Raw genomic sequence first — 22,744 nt, forward strand, 5'->3', positions numbered from 1 at the left:
TCATGACTTCGGCCATCTCTAAATCTTCTGTGTATTCTATGTTTCCTTGGCATAGTTTCACCATTTCCTGTTTGTTTTTAAGTTTACCATTCACATACCGATAGAATAGTTTGGGTTGCTCTTTGCATTTGTCTATAATATCCTTCTCATGGTTCCTTTTTTCCTCTCTTCTCACATTAACATACTCATTTCTACAGTTAACATAAATTTGCCATTTGCTTTGTTTTTTGTCTTTTCTCCACTTTTTCCAAGCTTTATCCCTTCTGTCTTTTGCCTCACTGCATCTTTTGTTGAACCAACATTTAATGTACTCTCTCTCTCGCTTTTGTCTTGGTACATGCCTGTTTACACCTTCATTGTAGTTTTCCATCAATATATTCCATTTCTCTTCCACTGTTGTCTCTTCCCTGTAAAAAAATTTCCCAGTTTGCATTCCGGAAGAATGTCTTTAGTTTTGTAAAGTCTGTTTCGTTCCTCTCTATGTCTATTTCTTCCTTTAGTACAGTTTCGATGAGTACATGGTCATTCTTTCCAATTGGTGTCTCGTACTGGACTTTATGCACTATTTCAGGTTCTGTTGTAAATATTAGATCTAGTTTCGATAGCTCTTCTGTATTTCTGTACCTTGTGTTTTCACGGACCCATCACACTATTCACATTATAAAATATAAAGTCACCGCTGTATTACTCTTTCTCTTTCACTCTGAGTAACAATAAATACAGAAAACATGATCAAACCAGTTCACAGGATTTGGGGATAACTCAGCTGCAAAATAGATATAATCAAGACACCAGTGCCAACATCCTCGTATACCCATTTGCGCTTAATGACACCTACATAGACATCATGGTATCAAAGAGGTTGATTTAACAAAGTAATGATTAATGAAGTTAGCTTTTTGGTTAATGGATAAACAATTAACAAAGTTAAGTTTTTTGGTAAACAGTACCCACCTCTTCTAATATGACAGAAAGTACCTTTTGGTATATGTATGTTTATCCCTTATAAGTGATTCTTTCCCTTTAGAGATTTACCTTCCATTGAATCTTGTTTCACCCCTTTCTGCTGCTCCATGATCTCTCTTAGATTACCTTTCCTCATGGTTTGATGACCATTCTTTCTGTGCCACAATAAGAGCTTGCTGATTTCAAAGTTGAGTCATTTGACCAGAGCTGGATGCATTCCTTGGTGCATTCCTAGGTCCACCCCTCGATGTCCTGACTATATATGTCAGTCAGGACACCACGGGATGCACCTAGGAATGCACCCAGCTCTGCATTTGACTACCATTGGGTAGTGTTTAGCACATTCTCTGCTCCAAATATTTGTGTAGTAGTATCTTCACATTATTTCTAATTAATTGATTAATATTTTGTTATTTTTCAGATGTGCAAGCCGTCATCACCAAGGCATGGACGATAATGGCATGATCATTCACCCATTGAAATTCAGAGGATTTATTAAACTAAACAACTTTCCCTCTTTGAAGTCATTTGTTCATAATGAATGAAAAATATGCCTCATTTTGCTTTTGAATGTTTCATTAAATTTTTATCTGCTTTCAAAAAGCTCAGCTTAAATCACAGAAAACATTCCCCTTCAATCAATCATGTGATATGTTGTAGTACATTCAAGGAATTAAGAAAAAAATGTCTTTCATATTGCTAGTTGTGACCTTGCAGACCAGATATATAGCCCAGCATTAGAACTGTTACTTTTCAGAATTAGTTGTACTAAAGTTAAATACAAGGAGCGGTTGAAAATTATTTGCTACAGACAAAGAAGTAGTAATGATCAGTATTAGTGATCAAATGCCTTGTCAGCATCAAGTGGGATCTGTTTTTCTTTTCTGTTTTTGTATTTATGACATACAAGTTGTTAGATTAGTATGTTATTCTATGGAGAGTTCTCAGTTGCTTTTGCTATAAAGTTGACTTTTTCAATTTGCTTTTTTGTTGATTTGCTTATGATATTTAATTCGTCTTCTCTTCCTCTTTTGTATAGTATTTTTATATGGATTGTTTCCAGTCTGTCCATTTTTTTCTTATGTACAGATAATTTGCTTTTTGTGAAAAAATTTAACAGGTTTTGTTTTATAAGGATGGTTCTCATTATGTTCATCATGAGGAGCACTAAGGTCCTATTCAAAATTGTGTAGAAAGTCAAGCCTGTAAAAATCTAAAAGCTTAACCCAAGATACCTGATGTATACTCAACAAGGGTATATGGCATTCCCAATATTCATGCAAGAGACATAAAATTCAAATCTTCAAGTCATTTCTGCTCCCTGCCATGCTCTATGGCTATGAGATATGGGCACTGAATGGTTGTTTGAAGAGGCATCTTGCCATTTTTGGTGCTAGTGCCTTTGGAAAATTATAACATATTACTGGTGTGACTGTATCAAATCAGTAACTGCTTCAAGAGACTTATGTAAGGTCTGTTACCATCATAATATAATAGCATCATCTCCTTCTGTATGGACATGTGGCACACCTCCCTGATGTTGATCCCACTCACCAGGCTATCATCACAAGAAACAACCCTTGGTTTTCTATCCTGGTGAGAGCTATTTAGAATAAGAATGGTGGCTGCATCGGGGCTTGCTCAGGGAAACTGGGGAATAGTGTTGGCATGTGAGTGAAGCAACACACTCCACAGGGTATACCTTCCATTGATGATGATGATGATAACACTTAGAGTGGACTTCGGTCCTACTAGAGCCAAGTGCATGATGGCAGTAAGGGCACATGGTCTTGTACCCTCAAGCTCCAACAAGAGCATCAATGTCTAGTCACCTCTTAAAGTAGGTAACAGCTGAAAACTTGAAAGAAAAACAGGTGAGCACAACTATCAGTCCATGTATTTACCTATTTGTATTTTACGGGAAGGGGAGCTATGCTCGTGGTGTTCTGTCTTCATATCTTGTTTTATCTAGACTGTTTTTAAATTTGTGTATCGGTTTTGCACACACCACATTTTCATCTAACTTGTTCCAAACATCTATTACCCTGTGGGGAAAGCTGTTCTTTTTCAGGTCTCTTCTATAACTGTCTTTCTTGATTTTCTTTCCATGTCCTATTGTAGCTCTACTATCCCATTTTATTAGATCCTCTCTATCAATAGTTTCTATTCCTTTCATGATTCTATAAATAGTTATCAAGTGTCCTCTCTCTCTTTTATGCTCTAATGTCTATAGCTCAAGTTTTGCTAGTCTCTCTTCATATGATAGTTCTGAGAGTGTTGGTGCCAATTTCATAATTACTCTTTGTATTCTTTCAAGTTTTGTTATACATTTTTTTATGCTTGGTGACACGTCGTCGCTGCATACTCCAGTCTTGGTCTTATCAGAGTGACTAGTATTTTCTTCACCATTTCTTCATCTAGGTATGTAAATGCCACTTTGATTGTTCTTATCAAATTATAAGTTTCTCCAAAAATCTTGTTTATATGTTTTTCAGGGGACATATTATTCATAATAATGACTCCCAGGTCCTTCTCATTTTCTACTTTTTTTTATTTCTTCCTCTCCCAATTTATATGATCCCACTATTCTTTTTTTACTTCTTCCAAATTCCATTATACTACACTTCTTGATATTGAATTCCATCTCCCACTTCCTACTCCATTCCCATACTTTATTGAGATCACTCTGCAGCAACTCACAATCTTCTACAGTGTTCACTTTTTTCAACAATTTTGCATCATCCACAAAGCTCATATAACTTTCAATTCCTTTATCCATATCATTGATATATATAGCAAACATTATTGGGGCCAGAACTATTCCTTGTGGAACTCCACTAATCACTTCATCCCAATTAGAGTGTTTGTCTCTTATCACTACTCTCATTTTTCTTTTATGCAAGAAGTCTTCCATCCACTTCAGCAGTTTGCCCTGTATTCCTCCTGCAGTTTCTAATTTCTTTAGCAATTTCTTATGTGGCACCTTATCAAAAGCTTTTTTTCAGGTCTTTTTTCCATTTTATCCAAGCTTAGCCCTTTTGTCATTTAACTCCCTACATCTTTTGTTGTACCAATACTTTACATATCCTTTTTCTTGTTTTTGTCTTGGAATATACTTTTCCACTCCTTTATAAATTTTTGTCAAAATATTCCATTTCTCTTCTACTGTTGTTTCCTCCTTGTGTATGCTTTCCCAATCTGCTTTTTGAAAGAATTCTCTTTTTTTTTTATAAAAAAAAAAAATTCCATACATCAATCTTCCCATTCTATATTATTCATTTTTTTCATCTATTTTTCCTCATTCAGTTCCAGTTCAACCAATATGTGGTCAATTTTACTTATTGGTGTCTTATATTCAATCTTGTCCACTATTTCAGGTTCTGATGTGATTATTAGGTCCAGTTTCGATGGTTCTTCCTCATTTCTATACCTAGTATTCTCTTGTATCCATTGCATCATTGTATGTTCTATAATCATATCAAGTAGTACATTTCCCCATAGGTCGTCTCCACCTTTCACTGTCATCTCTTCCCAGCAGATTTCTTTACAGTTAAAGTCACCCATTATAACTATTCTTCCTCCATCTTCCATTATCTTATTTAGTGTTATCCTTGTGTCTTCTAACATATTTTTGTGTTCTCTCCCTTCCCATGAAGCCATTTTAGGAGGCACATAATTTACTACTAACTTCCTGCTCTTCCCATCCCTGTCTTCCACTTCCATCATAATCATCTCTACTCTATCCTTTCCATATGTGACATTCCTCACATTTATATCCTTCTTAGTCAGGAACATACTCCATCCCCTTGTTTTACCTTTCTGTTTCTAATCCACCCTATACTGTTGAGTGGTAATGGACCTTTCAATTTTGTCTCTACAGTTCCCATTATGTCTGGTTCTTTTTCCTTCAGGTAATCATTCAGTTCATTCAAGCCTGTTATTAAGCATCTATATTTGTGTAAGACACTTTTAATTTTCTGCTACTTCCATTGTATTTTCTGTTTCCCTTCCATTTTTCTCTCCTATGAACCATTTCCTCACTTTCATATCCACTACTCTCCAATAGAATTTCTCTTTGTCTGACTCTGTTCTGTTCTCATTTTTTTCTTTAGCTTCTAGTCTTTTTGTTTTCTCATCATCTCTTTCCTCTTTATTCATTTCTCTTTTTATCCATACCTGTTTATACTGATCACTTTTTGCTAGTTTCCCTGTTTTTGCTAAGCTATTCTCTGCTGCCGTTTGTGACCTGAATTTAACCTTAATTGATCTGATCTTATCTGTATTGTGTTTCCCTATTCTATATATTTCTTCAATTTCTTTCCCTGTTTCTAGTTTTAATCCTCTTGAACTACCTCTAATATCTTGTTTACCTTTTTGTTCTCCTCTTTTACTCTTGTAGTCCTATTTGGATTATGCTTCTCTTCCATCCCTAATATAATTATACATTTCTTTTTTGTCCGCTAAGTCTCTTACTGTATTCTCCTTCTCCCTCGTCACTTTAATAACTGTGTCTTTAGTTTGTTCTTTCATCTGTTGTGTCACTATATTTCTACATTCATTTTTGTTGTTCTCTTGGACTTTTCTCCAACCCTGTTCCTCTTTTGCTATGGACTCTGTATTCTCTCTATTCTTCTTCTTTAATTCCTCATTCTCATCTTTTACTTATTTTAACTGTCTTTTTCATTCTTTTATTTCTTTATTTAGGTTTTGATTCTCCTTTAGTTCTTCCAATTTATCAACTCTGTGTAATCCGTGTAAGTTGGCTGAACCTAACCTCCCGCTGTTCATTCATTTTCTCTAGTTTTTCCTCTAGACTTGCTAAAAGGGGGAGGTTGGCATCCCCTCCCTCATTAAATCCATGGAAATTATTATCTCCACTTTCTGTTGTGTTGTTTTTATCTATATTTCTAATTTTAGTGCCTTTACTGATATTTTCGACTTCACCTGCATCGTCTGCAGCTCTTTTGTTGACATCCTTCTGATGTCCGGGGGAGCCCATTCGTCTCCTTCCTCATTTCCTTCCATTTTCCTCAGTAATCTCTCCTTTTCTCCTTTTTCTTCACCTTTCCACTACACCACAAGTTTTCCCCTTCCCTACTAATACAACAAAGGTACTCCCTCGTCGTTGAGATCCTCAAATTTTTAAGTTTTCCTGGAGTTCCAAACTTCGCTGTCACTTCGGCCGTCGTGTGTGTGTGTGATGATGATGATTTGATTTAACATCGCAAACTCCTCCTATCAGGAGTCCAGGACAGTGCCCCTTACAGAGGATTCTTCAGCATGGAATTTGATGAACCATGGCCTTAGCCCAACTTGCTGGTGGCAGGGTTCGAACTGCCATCGCCTCAACCTCTGCCACACATAGCAACACTCTAACCTGCTCAGCTAAGGAGCATCTTCAATCCATGTATAATTACAGTTATGCTTGATGCCATACAAGATCTTCACATATACTATTGGGTTATCCTGATAAAGGGCAGTGTTTTTATTCATTTGTTAAGTATTCTTAGTTATAATAGGTAATTATTGTCATATAGACTTTGGGGAAATAATCAAAAACATGCCTACAGTCAAATCATCTTCTAGTACTAATAATATAAATTGTATCTTTGATCTTCACTGACTAAAAACCACAGCCCCATTGTGCCTGACAGTGGTCTTTGGACTCTCCCATAGTCCTCTCTGAGAAGAAACTTTGAACTGCTGTCTGTGTTGCATGTTTGGGAATGTTTCCATGTCACCAGCTTACAGGAGTATGAAGGAACCAGTCACAGGTTGTCAGCCCTTCTTGTGAGCCTGAAGTTACTCAAAGACATTATGTTGTTGCCTGGGTAAGGCTAGAGTAAGGCAGTGTAATATGAGGTGTTCTGTGTTTTCTATGTGGTGATTGCATTTGGGAAATTTTGATTATGTGACCATTCCTACTCTGTTTTGGTACTGTTTCAAAACTGGGTGGTGGTTTTGAGTCATGCCAGTGTTTCTTGCTTGGTGTGAGAGGGATTTTTTGGGGTGATGTCTTGGGGAGTTAGGTGAAGTATGCAGTTTAGGGTTTCGTTTTAGATTGTTTTGTGATCTGAGTGTGTATGTACTTTTGTATGAATGTGTTGTACAGTGCAGGTGGAAGGTAGTTGTAGGTGTTTGGGTAGTGGGAGGGATGGGTGGAATTGAGGGCTCTCACATGAAAAGGTAAAGGAAATACAATCAAAGTAAGTCAAGAAAGATCTTAGGTCCAGTCCAGAGGCTGTCAGTCCCTTGAGGCTGTACTTCAGATGGAGGTGAGGGTGTTGATGGTCTTTGAAAACAGGTAACAGAGAAGTGATTCATTTCAACATCCATTGTGCAGGACCACCACTTGCAGTTACCCATTGTGAGTCCCTCCCAGCATCTTATATGGGCTATGTGCTACCTACAGAGTACCTAGGGGCCTTTGGTGTTTTATGGCACTTTATTATATGGTTTTGAATAGAACCCAGTAAACCATGTTTTTTTTTTTTTTTTATAATAGAATGAATGACACATCAAAGATAGAAAATATAGATTTATTAACTGATTGAGTCATTTTTATACTTGGAAAGAATTTCATGATCATTATTATATGAAGGAAATTTATCTCCATGTTCAACTATCTACAATAATTGTGTTCAGAACTGGTAGGCCAACTTTAAAGTAGTCATTAGTTATGTAATGATGGTAAGGGAAAGGAATCTTGACAGGGGCCAACTGCTCCAACATCATAAAGCAATTTTATATTGAAAATGGACTTTCTTGGAGATTAGCTTTTGCAAGTACAGTACTGGTACTTCATATATTGCTTGTTTGCGAAAACGTCGTCATAACTCAAAATATCGAATTTTTCAGGAGAGGCATTTTAAAGTTTCAAAACGCTCTCAATATTATAAAAAGCCCTCAAACACCATAGGTGGAACATTTTTTGGAGCATCAAATACGCCTCTAAAGTTTATAGAAGTTGAAACAATCATAATCTTTACTAAGTCTAAAATATTTGTTGGAACAAGTTGGAACATGTAAGGTTATGCCGTTGGGACATTTAGCACTCCCTAGCGGTCAATTTTTGAGCTACAGATATGACACTGTTACCAAAAAAATCCATGTTTGAAGATGAATATGTCTGTATAGATAACTCAAAAATTCAGTTTTTTGAGTTATGACGACGTTTTCGCAAACAAGCGATATAAGCTTTAGATCACAAATAAAATTCTTCCCTGCTACCTATTGAACTAGAGCCCTTTTACCAGAACCATTACATGCACTGAAAAGAATTGCAGTTTATTATTGTTGCCCAGGATAGGTGTGCAGATAACCATTAAATAGATACTTTCATTTCACTGTGCTCTGTTATTTTGTAAAGCAAAAATCTCAGGGCAGTATAGTGTTAATTTTTGTAGTTGAATGTATTTTGGCTGAGTTTCATTGCAATATGTTCAAGTTAGTGTTTTCTGTACATATTTCACTCAGAACTCTCAGATGCATTTGATATGCCAGAGGAGCTGTCTTTCTCTTTGGACAGTACCTCATTTTTTGACATATGTTTAGACAAAAGCTGATAAATGAGTTAGTCTAGAGGATCAGGTTTGAATGTCTTCCAGTATAGTTTTCTTCTTTCTTCCTTATTCAAATTCAAAAAGGTGTAACTTTTATTGAAAATGTTTGTTAATAATTCCACACTCAAAATATCCAGTGTTGATTTCAGAAACTGTTACTATTTTAAAAATCTGAGTAGAATTCCTAAAATTAAGACAGAAAATACCAGGGTTTATGTTTTTTTTTATATGTTTGTTTACCAGATATGATAACAAACTAATTTAGCAAAGTTAAAGATGTGATAAGTGATCTAGGTGACATTTTCATCAACTAGCTTGTGTGTACATGTATACAATTAGAGTTGGGGAGCCTGTTATCCCTTTGAGTGTAAATCAGGTTTGTATATTTTTTCTTCTTCCTTTTTTTTCTTGTATATTTTGTGGACAGAAAGAATAGGAATACTCTGGTTTGGTCTGTTATTCAGCTAATGATAAATAGTAGTATTTTTACTCACTGTCACAGCAGCATCCCTGCCCTTTCCATGAAAATGCACTTGAACTTTGTCAGCTTTAATGTTAAAATTGATAACTGTGGTGTGAGATTCTTAACACACATAGAATTTTACTAAGACCCTGGATGGCCTGATGATAATGTGCATGTTTCATACACGAGAGACCTGAGTTTAAATCCCAGGACAGACTCAAAAGTGGATACTGGTAGTAAGGTTTCATACATATACATATATACACCCTGTCATACTCCCTTGATGCCTTAGTCAGACAATATACAAACAGTGCCAGTCCAACACATCCCCACTACATACACTCTCTTCCTTTACACTAAAGCATTCTGAGTATCCACCCAGACATCCCAGGGCATGTCTGGGTGAAGGTGGGCCATTCCTTTGAGACAGAAGGAAACACACCAGTGGCCCTACGGTCACCCCAAAGGTTCCCCATCAAGGTAGGGGTTATCCACAGAACAGTGTGACAGGCTGCAGTAAACTAACTTATTCACAGATTGCATCATAGGGATGCAAGCATTATTCATGTACATATTTGCTTTATCTCACTATACTAATACTCAAGACATTGACAGCATGTTCCATTTGCTTTGAAGTATTTGACAAAATATAAAACTCGTGATACTTATTTTCAACATTAGTTATGAATAAGACAAGCACATGTTGGCTGCTATAAGAAGTGTAGTAGACTTTACACCTTGCAAACTAGTATTTTGTATCTCTTTAGTTCCTCTTACTTGTCACTCGCTGAACTACTGCCTCATGATGAGAAATGAGCAGAGTAGAAAATTAAAGCAAAGATAGCATTTGCTAAAGTTTACAGAACCATTAGAAAGATTTATTGTGCTCAATTTCTTAATAATTTAATATCGATAGTTTCAGATATATCTGAAGTAATTTAATTACATTTGCATAAAAATATAGGTCTTTTACCAAATTATAAGGGAGTTGGCCGGGTCAAAGTATACACCCACCATACACCCATTCCCAACCCAACCAAAAACACATCTACTGCCACCCATCCCCTCTCTTAGTATTTTAGTATCCCATTGATGAAGGGTCATTCATGTCCCCTGCCACATGATTCAGGTCAGAGACAATGTAGCAAGGCACAGTACTTCCACAGCAGGGCCTGGCAGCTAGAAGTGTTATCCCCAGAGGCTCAATACATGGTGAGTTATGGAGCAGACATAAAGAACATTCATTTGGGCTGTCTTATTTTCTCATCTATTTACAGCCACTCTCAATTCACTCTTGCCCTTTACACTCTCTTTTTCTTGTTTGACAGACATTCCTATCACATCCATTGCCCCCATCACCCCATTCATTCATCTTATTCTTGGTCATATCAATCCATCCACTTCTGCTTTCCACATTGTTTTTGCTAGTCTTTCTTCATTGATTTGCTTCATGTGCATAAACCAACTCATCATTCTTTGATCAACCCTATCTGCTAACTTGCTATTTCCACTCTCCACTCCACCTCCACATTTCTCATTCTATTCATCCTTGTAACCCACACCATACTTCAAAAACATTATATCCCAAACACATTTAGGCTGTTCCTTTCTACCTCCTTCAAATTCTGATTTAACTAGATTAGATAAATTGATAGAACCCACTCATATAATGTGTGAACTCAAATACAAAGTGTTAATGATTTAGCTGGTTTCACAAGCTGAAAATTTAATTTTCTTTTAGTGTGACCATAGTATGAATCATTTATCTTGTGGTCAACAGGATATTTCATAGATAATAGATTTTTTTTTTATGAAAATAGGTAGAAGATTTGACTTCATGTATATGAGTATTTCTAGGTGAAGTGGATACTAGGAAAGAGACTTTATGATTTAGTCAAACTTAGAATAAGGCTGCTTACAAAGGGAAAAAACAACAATAAGAATACTTTCCAAAATTTTGTACTGGAAATTATTAAAGATTCGCCATTTACCTGAATAGAACAAATCACAGAATGATAGATTTGTGAGATGTATGACCACCTGTATGATAAACATCAATTTGTTGTCACCCTGCTCAGATTTTGACACTTCACAGTGAATAGTTTGATACAAGTATTATCATAGTGATGAAAACATTTTCTTTAGTGACAAAGGTTTGCTCTAGTTTAAGTAGGGATATATTAATGAGGAAAAAAATTATCCCTTTCTTTAGAGTAGAAATCCATGTATCATATTCACTGTCAGTGACTTATCCGTCCTAAATTTGCTTCCATCAAAGAGGTGGTATGTAGCAGGGTATGAGGCCAGATTACTTAAAATTTAACATGGGAGATAAACTTTCACAATTTTATATTAAAGTATTTATCCCAAGTTGCTAGGTAGGGTTTATAAATTGAACTTTAAAAGTACTTACTCATTGCATTTTATGAATAAATAAGTATATACTGTATATATATATATATATATATATATATATATATATATATATATATATATACATACATACATACATACATACATACATACATACATACATACATACATACCCTAGGAAAATAAAACAAACAAAAAAATCAGCTTTAAAGGAAAGTGGTGAATAGGATTGAATGTCCATATAAAATTATTTAGCATAGCAGGGGAGTTTATTCTCTGCTTTTCAAGCAGACTTTTTTATTCCAAAATATAGAATGAATATATAATTTTGTTTTATTCTTCATTCTTGGTATCTTTGGGACAATAATTAAAACACTATGCATTCAATAATTACACAGTTTTATTAATCTGTTCAGGAAAACTTTCAACCGCCCTTTGTATTTATTTATGAATATTTTTCTGTGGTAAAATAGTGTGAATATAATTTATATTTGTTGCAGTAAAGTTGTGTTCCAACAAGATTTGTATGCTAGAAAACATATATTTCTGAGAGTTTACTGAAAACTACATTCCTAGTTTTTCTGTTCCTTAGAAGATAGGAATGACAATAATTTTGAACATGTAATGTCTCAAAAAAAATATGCGTGGACAACATCGAAAAGGTATGTTATCATATATTAATGTAATTCATTGACTGAATATGGTGATCATGTATGGTTGTATAACTACATATTACTTTTATCATTTCCAGTTGTAATTAATCAAATAACAAATTATTAATAATATAACATTTAGATGAGATGGAATAATTCAAGTGCTGGAGTGGGACTTCATGCTTTTGAAATGCATCTGATGTAGTGGTAACTGAGTTTCCTGTTGTAGTGGCACTAAGCTCACCTGCTAAGTGGGTCTGAGTTCAGTCCCCACCCGGGGCTGAAAAGCATCACCACAGCACTGCAAAATGGCACCCTGCTCTGTTTGACAAAAAGTTTGGGGTTTGTGCAAGTAAGATCACAATATTACCCATAGATCAGGCTAGCTCTAAGCTCTCATCTTGGACAGTAATAACTATTGATCTTAAGTCCAGCATGTGACCCAAGACCATGGAAAAATCGATGGGAAAAAAAGATAAGGAAAAAACAGAAAATCAGTGTAGATCATATATGAAATTGGTAAACAAAGTTTGGCAAGCAGAGTAAAATATAGACTTGAGTTGGACATGTAAAATTGTAAAGGAAGAACTGCTAGTAATCATGAGAGCCAATAGACTTGGCACTGAGGTACATTGAAAATAGAAGCCACTGATTAAAAGCAGTTTTAGTTTAATGCACATCACCATTTCATCATCATTCATTGACTGAAATATCATACTTCATTATTTATGGGTATATTTCTCCCCCATATACATACACTTGTTCACCAGCCATTTCTTAAATAGTATACTTCATCACTTGAAGTGTTTTAACTTATGGGGAGAGGGAGGTGCCTAGGTAAGTCTTATCTTGACACATTAGAGAACCTTTGGAATTCTTCACTATATAAAGTGTATGTAGAAGTATCTTTTATGGGTAAAGAATACTACATTTACTTACTTTTGTTATTGCACCTAAAGTGTCTCATACACACATTTCCCCATAACTTCTGTGCCGTTTACAGCTATTAATCTTTAACAAGCCTTACTCTGGCTTTGTATCTTTTAAGGAGAGCCTTCCCACCCTCTCTTTGATATGCATATTTGTACAAGTCCTTTTTCAGGTCATGAGGGCCAGTGGGATTCTTATGTAACCAAGTATTTTCTAATCCTAAGGGTGAAGGAGGGAAACATGCTAATTTGGTTTTACATCCAGTTCTTGGGAAACTAGGCAATTGATGTGACAGAATTGTAGTCTATTTCTCTGTTTGTGTTATAGGAATTTTTATAGTGTTATTTATATATATATATATATATATATATATATTTTTTTTTTTTCTTTTTCTTTCTTACTTTGGCTTCTTTTCCAAGCAGGTGTGGTTTGCTAACTGTTACTGATTGTGGGCTCTCTAGTACCCTCAAATTAGAATAAAATTAAAATGATATGGAGTCAAAATGATTAAAAATGGTAGGATGATATATTTCCTATAGAGAACAAAATAAAAAGAAAAATATTCTCTGATTTCTTGTGCATTTTACTTTATTATATTTACAAGGTACTTTCATATTTTTTCACAATATAGAATCAAATCCACTCCCTTCTATTCTTTGCTCTCACTCCTATGTTCTCTCTTTTCTCTCTCTCTTTCTTTCCTTCACCTTCTGTCTTGCAGAAGAGTTTTTGCCTACATCCATGTCCATTCTTTTTTCTCCATGCACTCTCTAACATTACCCCTGCTGACCTTTCCAATTACAATACATGTATTGACTTTTACCAGAAACAAATCCACAAAAATCAGATGGGAGGAGGAAAGGAAGTCCAAAACAGGTGTAATTGACAAATGTAAAAATTACCTCAAGTTCTTCTTCAGACTTGTGAATGGTAAATTGAATCACTGAGAAGAAATATCTAACCTAAAGGTTGAAGGGACAGTATGTTAGGAAGTAAAAAACAAATTTAAATATTGAATAAAAAACCCTAATCAGTATTCATAAAAGGAAGAGTACTTTGAAGAAAAGAAAAGAAGGGAGTACAGCAATCCCTCCCATATCTGAACTGCCATTATTCAAACCTGCCAATATTACATGATTTATGTGTATTGTGTACCACTTTTGTTCCTTCATAACTTAAAATCTAGCACTGGAATGGCAGAGTGGAGACTGCAGTAGAATAATTTTACTTTGCATACCTAAATACTTCCCAAAGCTGAACACCCTCTGTCTCCCAATAAGGGAGGGATTACTGTAATCAAAGATGTATTGAACAATACCAAAGTGGCAGAATGCAAAGTGAATAAACTTTTAAAAAATCTAGATGGAAGAAGTGCACTAGGACTAGATAGGGTATCAAATAGGATATTAAAATGTGGAAAGAATAATTGGTGAACTCAGTACACTAAGTGGTTCTTTGTTCATTGGAAGAGGGTAGGGTGAAGCAGGATTAAAGGTAACTGTGCCACCAATATACAATGGAAGAAGTAGAGAGCATTTGAATTGCAGACCAGTGTCATTGACTAGTACAGTAGCTCTATGAAAAAAATTGTGAGAGATGAATGAAATAAAAGGTGTGACAAGATGTGACAAAATAAGAAATGAAGAAATAAGAAGAAACCTGGAAAAAAGAGTCTATATGAAAAAAGAGTCTATATATAGAAAGAAGTCAATTAAGATGGTTTGGCCAAGTCATGAGAATGAATGAACAACAGTATCCAGTCAAATTCTTTTAGTGGCAGCCACAAGGAAAGTGACCAACAGGAAAATCCAGGAAGAGATGGAGAGACTGGACATGACAGAGTCAAGAGGAAGAACCATGAAGGAAGTGGAGAGAGAGCAGCTGTATGCTGATAGGACCTTGTGGAGAAACTTTGTGAGACATCACTGCTGACAGGGTGATAAGCCCTACCTAGTGTATGGTGAGAAAAGTGGTAAGAAGATTGAAATACTTGGAAGAGGCTCTAAGTAGATAACTAATTTGGATTCAGAAGGGGAAGGTCCCTTGTGTAAGAAACTTTTTAAGGTTTTATTCAAGTGATTGATATGCTACATGAAAAAGGAAATTTAATAGATTGTGTATATCAAACTAAAAAAGATTTTTAGTAAAGTGCCATACAGAAGATTAATGTGAATGTTGGAAAAATGTCAGAAGACTTAAAGCAGGCATGATATTCTTCCGATTTTTTTCTTTTCCTGACAATGATCTCGATTTTTTGCCATTAATTCTCAATTGTAATAAACGATCCTATTAAAAATATATATATATTTTGTTGTGGTCAAATAATTTTTGGTTGATGTGAAGTTTTGGGCGATTTGTATGTTGGCTGTACTTGTGTGTAAGCAGTTTATTTTGTGCTGGCCTGCAAGTGATTCGTTTTGTGTAGCATTGCGTGGTGTGGTGCGCACATGTACATATAGCAAGGTGATGACTGGGGTAGAGTTTATTTTGGTCAAATTATATTGATAGCAACATCAACAGAACAGCTTGCATGCATTTGTTTACTAGCAATTCAGCCCAGGGACTTGGCCAAGGTCCGTGGACCCCTGACCCCCACCGGGGCCTCTGCCCCTGGACCCCTGGCCAATGTAGATTTTTTTTTGGTTACCCACTATCATGCCTGTTAAGGGAACATACTGGAATCACTGAAAAATTTCCTGAAGGAGAGGCATATGAGAATAGTACTGAAGGATGAGATTTCATATTGGAGAGAAGTAACAAGTGGGATAACAGAGGGTTTAGTGTTAGCACCAGTAATGTTATTACATACATACATATACCAAGGGCTTTTTCCCCATTACAAGGGAGGTAGCCAAAGTCAAAAGGCATTATTCCACTCCCATTCCACTTCCATTCACCATCCCTCCCTACCCCCCCCCCCTCTTTTCTTGGCTCATCTTGAATGATGAGTCATCCCTGCATCTTGTCCATTGTCCTGGGTCAGAAGCAATGCAACAAGACACAGCACATCCACAGCAAGGCCACTTCATTTAATCAGCGACCCCCCCCTCTTTGGGCTGCATCAAAATATCATTCCCACATAACCACTCCATAACCCACCCCATCCCCAACCCACTCCCTTACATTCATCACAGCACCATCCATATACACTTGACCCTCTATTTAACAGATCCAAGATTTATCGAACAAAAAATCCTGTCCATTTTAAAGCCGGACGATGGCCCATTTATCCATTGCTGGATACAATTGTCTGATCCAAGTCTGGGCCACCAACAACAGGCATAGGGATAGGAGGTGGTGTCAGACCCCATGTGAGAGGGAAGGAGGGAGTGCTGGTGTCAGTCTGCTCTGCTCTCTCTAGGAACATACATTCATCCATTGTTGTGCAATACTTTACAGTGATGCATCAGCCCATACCTGCACCATGCCACTCAAGAAAGAACTTGAGAAGCATAAATATGTAACCCTTAATGTGGCAACCAAGCCAGAGTTAATTGGAAAGTTGGAGAAGGACATGAGTGTATGGAAAGTGTATGAGGAATATGATGTCAAAAAACAGTGTCATATGTTTGAAAATCAAAGGACAAATTGCAAGCCTTTGTCTCCCAGTATTGTGTTGATGGTTCCTCTAGCAAAAAATTATACTGTACCAAATTGCCAACAATGGTCATTTGTCCATTATTCACCGATCTGGTCTGTTCTATTCATATTTAGCAAGAATGGACTGGTCCTTGCATGCATTTGTCTGTTCACTGGAATGTTGAGTGTACAACCATTCTCCACTCAATGTTATTGATTTACATTAAAAACAATCAATCTGTTGCCCCAGGTCCCTCTTGCAGGAGACCCACAGCTCCCAGTTTACTGACAACAACCAGATTAGCCCACAAGTCATAACTATACAGGAAAGGAGCAATGTTCATTGGGTCCCATCTCCTATTCTCTAATCTTTTATCATACCTAGTCTCAAATTCATGTACATATAGGTACATATATATATATACCAAAGGCTTTTTCCTCCTTATGAGGTAGCCAAAAAACAAAGGCATAGATTCCACTACCACCCATTCCATCCCCAATATACTCCACTCCCCTCCCTCTTATCTTAGAACCTCCTGTATGATGGGTCATCCCTGCATCTTGCCCACTGCCCTGGGTCAGAAGCAGTGTCACAAGACACAGCACATCCACAGCAATGCCACTTCATTAAATTGGCGCCCCCTCCCTCTCCATCTCCTCCTGCAGAAAAGAAGATGGGGAGAAATCCCTTCAGGCTGCATCAATTTATTTCTCACACATACTCCTTCATCCCTCATCCCCAACCCACTCCCCGTCATGCATCACAGCATCATCCATACACAACCATTCTCCAGACCCAGTAGGTTTAGTCTTTCCTCATATGGTTTATCTGCCAGGCTGGAGACCAGTTTGGTTGCTACCTTTTGTATTCCCTCAATCTTGCTTATATCCTTCATTCTGTGTGGGGATCATACTACTGATGCATATTCCAGTTTTTGATGGATCAGGGTTTCAATGAGTTTTTTCATTATCTCTTCATCCATATAATGAAATGCCACTTTGATCTTCTGCAATACCGGTATGTCTCTCCCATAGTCCTGCTGATATATGTGAAATATGCATATACATTATTTAATAACTCATTATTCAAGTAAATTAAGGCATTCAAAGTGTTTCTAAAGATAGAGATTGGTAGCCCACCATCGGTGAAAGGCCAGTCTCTCTTCTTTTCACACTTTTTCTCTTACTTATACTTGATTTTCCCTTTGTAAGCTGTAGGAAACCAAGTGGAAACAAAGAAGATGCAGTGCATAGTAAATATCAACACAGCCACATGGACCATGCATGTGTCCCTATTCACGTTGTGGCAGGAACTGATGCTCTCTCTCTCTCTCTCTCTCTCTCTCTCTCTCTCTCTCTCTCTCTCTCTCTCTCTCTCTCTCTCTCTCTCTCTCTCTCTCTCTCTCTCTCTCTCTCTCTCTCTCTCTCTCTCTCGAACATTTTCAAAGAAATATATAAAGAGGGAACAGACAAATATGTGCCTAAGGGGAAACAGAAAAAGGAGTACATAAAGTGCTGGTATAATAAAAAGTGTAGTGATGCTAAAAATAGAAGAGACAAAGCTTGAAAAAGATGGAAAAGAGACAAAAAACAGACTAAATGGCAAACATACATTAAACTGAGAAATGAATACACAGACATATGAAGAGAGGAAAAAAGGAACTATGAAAAAGATATAATAGTAAAATGCAAAGATCAACCTAAACTGTTCTACAGATATGTAAACGACAAACTAAAAGACAAACACAAAATGATAAAACTGCATGAAGGAAATCAAGAATACACAGAAGATGTAGAAATGGCCAAAGTAATGACCAGACACTTTAAGTCTGTTTTTACAATTGAAAGCTCACAATTGTGGGATGATAGTCACCAGAAAGGATCCCCTAAAATGGAAGAAATAATGGTGACACAGAAAGAAATAAGGGACCAAATGAAGAAACTCGATGTCAGAAAGTCACATGGGCCAGATGGAATAGCGAACTGGATATTAAAAGAATGCATAGACGAACTCACAGACAAAATACACAAGATAATTGACTTCTCACTCAAAGAAGGAAAAATACCGCAACACTGGAAGAATGCTAATATTGTACCAATATATAAGGGAGGAAATAAAGAAAATCCAACAAATTATAGACCAGTATCCTTTACAAGCACAATTGCAAAAATATGCAAAAGAGTTATTAAAAACAAATGGACTAAACACTTGGAAAAGACCAAAATATTAAATCCCAACCAATTTGGATTTAGAAGTGGAAGATCATGTACTACAAACTTAATAAGCTTTTACTCAAGATTGCTAGACATAATACAAGAAAGAGATGGCTGGGCAGATTGTGCCTTCCTGGACCTACAAAAGGCTTTCGACAAAGTACAGTACAAAAAAACTTCTAAGAAAAATTTAACTAATAGGTGGAATACAAGGAAAATTATTGGAGTGGATGGAAGATTTCTTGAAAGGAAGAAAAATGAGAGTGATACTTAGAGAAAAGAACTCAAAATGGGTAGACATGATAAGTGGAGTACCCCAAGGTTCTGTATTGGCTCCGATAATGTTTGCTATTTATATAAACGACATGGATGAAGGAATTAAATGCTACATAAACTTCTTTGCAGATGATGCAAAAATATTTAAGAGAGTGAGTAAAGAAGAAGATTGTAAATCTTTTCAGGGAGATCAGGACAAAGTCTGGAATTGGAGTAAAAAGAACGAAGTGAATTTCAACATTAAAAAATGTAGTATAATGGAATTTGGAAAAAGCAAAAATAAAATATCCAGTAAATACATAATTGGAACAAAAGAAGTTACAAAAGTAATTCCAGAAAGAGACCTAGGAGTGATCATTTCAAATGACATGACACCAGACAAACATGTAAACAAAATAGTTGGAGAAATCTACAACTTAATAAGATCAATGAAAGTGGCCTTTGACTACATGGACGAGGAAATGGTGGAGAAAATCCTAGTTACACTGATAAGACCAAAATTAGAGTATACAGCATCACTATGGACACCCAGTACAAAAAAAACAACAAAGAAACTAGAAAGAATTCAAAGAGCACTAACAATAGAGATGGCACCAACACTCAGCATGTTGACATATGAACAAAGATTGGACAAACTAAACTTATTAACTCTGGAGCAAAGAAGAGAAAGAGGCAATTTGATATCCATATATAGAATTATGAAAGGGATAGAAATCCTTGACAGGGATGATCTACTTAAATGAGACAGAAGAAATACAAGGGGACACAAGAAGAAACTTAAGGACAGTTACAGATGATAAGACCAAAATTAGAGTATACAGCATCACTATGGACACCTGGTACAAAAAAAAACATAAAGAAACTAGAAAGAATTCAAAGAGCACTAACAATAGAGATGGCACCAACACTCAGCATGTTGACATTTGAACAAAGATTGGACAAACTAAACTTATTAACTCTGGAGCAAAGAAGAGAAAGAGGCAATTTGATATCCATATATAGAATTATGAAGGGGATGGAAATCCTTGACAGGGATGATCTACTTAAATGGGACAGAAGAAATACAAGGGGACACAAGAAGAAACTTAAGGACAGTTACAGATGAGATCTGAAAAAGAATAGCTTTCCACATAGAGTGATAGATACATGAAATAAATTGAAAGAGAAAACAGTGAGTGCTAAAACTATACAAAACTTTAAGAAAGAACTGGATGTGGAAAGATACAACTGCAGGTCCCTACAAGCATAGCTCTTCTTCCGCAAAATACAACTAGGTAAATACACACACACACACAGATCATAGAGTTGCTGTCAAATATATGATCTAAAAGGACAAAGTAAAGAAAACCATAGTCAAAATAATAACAAGTTAGATAAATGTAATCATGTGTTATGATGCCAGGGTTGCCACCATGCAATATTTATGTTGAAACAATAATTATAATAAAAATCACTGTATCAGTGAAGAACTATTTATCAGCAAGTTTTAATTTGTTTCATAAATTCTAATGTTATACCTTCATCCACATTAACCTTGAAGAAATCCCCTTCTACTCCACCACATGCTTACCCATCTCTTCACTTACTAGTATAGTCACTCCTCTCATCCTTTCTTCACTCCTGACACCCTCCCAAACTGAAAGTCACCCCTCCCTTTCAACTTAGTTTAACTCAATGCCAACACATCCATCTTTCTTCTCACAAACATATTGCCTATCTCTTCCCATTTACTCTCATCTGTACCACATCCATGCACATTAAAACACCCAGACATTATGGTTCTGGTTGGAAAACTCCCAGACCCCCATATGCCCTTGCTTTTTTTAGGAATGTTCCCTTTGGGACTACAGAGTAGGATGCCTAGTCCTATCCCTGTCCCATTTTTGTTACCTTTTACAACTCAAGTAGGAACACTCAGTGATAGTATTCTTTCTCCCCTACCACAGAGTTCAGCGAAAAAGGAAATGTATATTCAGAGAAGTGATACAGGACAGTATTAAGAGTGGGAGGACAGCATAATGGATGGACAATTGCAGTATAATAGAGTAACACCATTTCTTTATGAATAGAGATTTCCTCTATCACAAAGAAAATTATGTATATATATATATATATATTGCTATAGTTGGGCAGCAGATCCTCTTTTAGGCAAATGTCATTAAAGTTTGAAGCAGCTTCTGCGTTCACGAGTTTTTTGCTGACATTCTCGACTTTTCTTATGCTGGCGCACTATGTCGTGCTAAGTTCTTTAATTACCTGGCCAAATAGCATTGGTGGTATAGGTAAAGGCATAGGAATTATCTTCTAAATTTTTATGCAGAGCTTTTGCCTAACAGTTAGGCATCTTCAGTGCTAATGAGTACAGTGTGTGGGAAATGATTATAAATACACAATACACAGATCACAAACACTTCAGTGCTGATCCGGTTGACCAATCAGGAAGCAGGACGCGAAGCGCCGCCCCTGGGCCTAGCGGCTGTGAGCCGTAAGCTGACCTCGATGTCTTTTGATGTGGGGATAGTGAATGGGTCCAGAGTCTGTTTGTTCATGGTAGGGTTTTTATCTTTTATGTATAAGGCTTCTAGGATATGAAGGCGTGTGTGGTTTGTTTCTGTCTGTAAAATAGTGATGCCCTCCTCCAAATTCTTTCTTGTCAGTAGGGTCTGATGTAAGTCTTGGCGGTGTCGCTTGATAGCGCCATTGAAGAGGTGAAAGGTGAGGCGCCTCGTGAGCTTCGTTGTAGTCATCCCTATATATGTTTCACTGAGGGCTTCACAGTTCCCTTTTCTGCAGGAGTATTCATACATGAGATGGCTATGCTGAAGTTCCGGTGTCCTCTGGCAGGGGTTGTTCTTAATAAGGAGTTGGGATGTCTTCATGTTTTTATAGAAAATAACCAGATCTATTTTGTCTTTGTCGTTGGTGGGTTTCACGTCTTTGTAGATGATTTTTCTAAGGGCTCCCTCGTCGGCTCTATAATGGGTGGACATGGTGTTTTTGTAGAAAATTTTGATCCTGGCTTCTCCTACTGGCTTTTCTGCTGGGGTTGAATACCATCTGTCAAGGTGCTTGTTGATGGCGATTTGCACCTCTCTATTAGAGAAGCCATTGTTTACCAGGACCTGCGTCGCTCTGTCGAGCTCTGCGTGTGTTCGGGCCCAATCGCTACAGTGCGTCAGGGCCCTTCTGACATAGGCATCGATTGTGGACCTCCAGTAGCGTTGAGGGCATTCACTGTTACCGTTGAGGCAGAGTCCTAGGTTGGTGGGCTTAGTATATACTCTGGTCCTAAAACCTTAAGAACTGGCTTCAACCTTTACATCTAGGAAAGGGAGCTGCTTACTGATGCTGTTCTCTGAAGTGAAGTTTAGGCTGGAGACGTGCTGTAGGTTGCTCCTCAGGTCTTCAAGCTCCCTACGGTCCCTCATGAGGACGAAAATATCATCTACGTAACGAACGTATATGGGAGGCTTTCTGGTAGTACTGAAGACCTCTCTCTCCACCATCCCCATGAAAAAATTGGCGAAGAGGACTTCAAGGGGCGAGCCCATAGCCACACCATCAACTTGTCTGTAGAGTTGTTTATTGGGACCATAGAAAGGGGCTTCCTTGGTACAAATCTCCAGCAGTTGGCGTAGGAGATTTTTGGGGATCTTCAGCTTTGCAGGGCCATCCTCAGGGTAGACTACCTGTAGGATGTAATCTATGGTCCTATCCACGGGGACGTG

The 22,744-nt window shown here is 36.9% G+C and overlaps 1 protein-coding gene across 5 annotated transcripts in view; it reads left to right on the forward strand.

Annotated features, from left to right (window-relative positions):
- Positions 1-19,616, forward strand: part of LOC143035133 (CUE domain-containing protein 1) — a 188,539-nt gene extending 168,923 nt beyond the window's left edge. For all 5 annotated transcript variants that reach the window (XM_076201732.1, XM_076201735.1, XM_076201734.1 and 2 more), the window contains one exon: positions 1,388-19,616. In XM_076201732.1, the coding sequence (XP_076057847.1) occupies positions 1,388-1,423 (36 nt within the window). In that variant the 3' untranslated portion in view covers positions 1,424-19,616. The remainder of the gene's footprint in view (positions 1-1,387) is intronic.
- Positions 19,617-22,744: the final 3,128 nt, after the last annotated feature.

Source organism: Oratosquilla oratoria, chromosome 18 (genome assembly GCF_046742065.1).
Source record: "Oratosquilla oratoria isolate Oo_2021 chromosome 18, ASM4674206v1, whole genome shotgun sequence".
NCBI classification, from domain to species: domain Eukaryota; kingdom Metazoa; phylum Arthropoda; class Malacostraca; order Stomatopoda; family Squillidae; genus Oratosquilla; species Oratosquilla oratoria.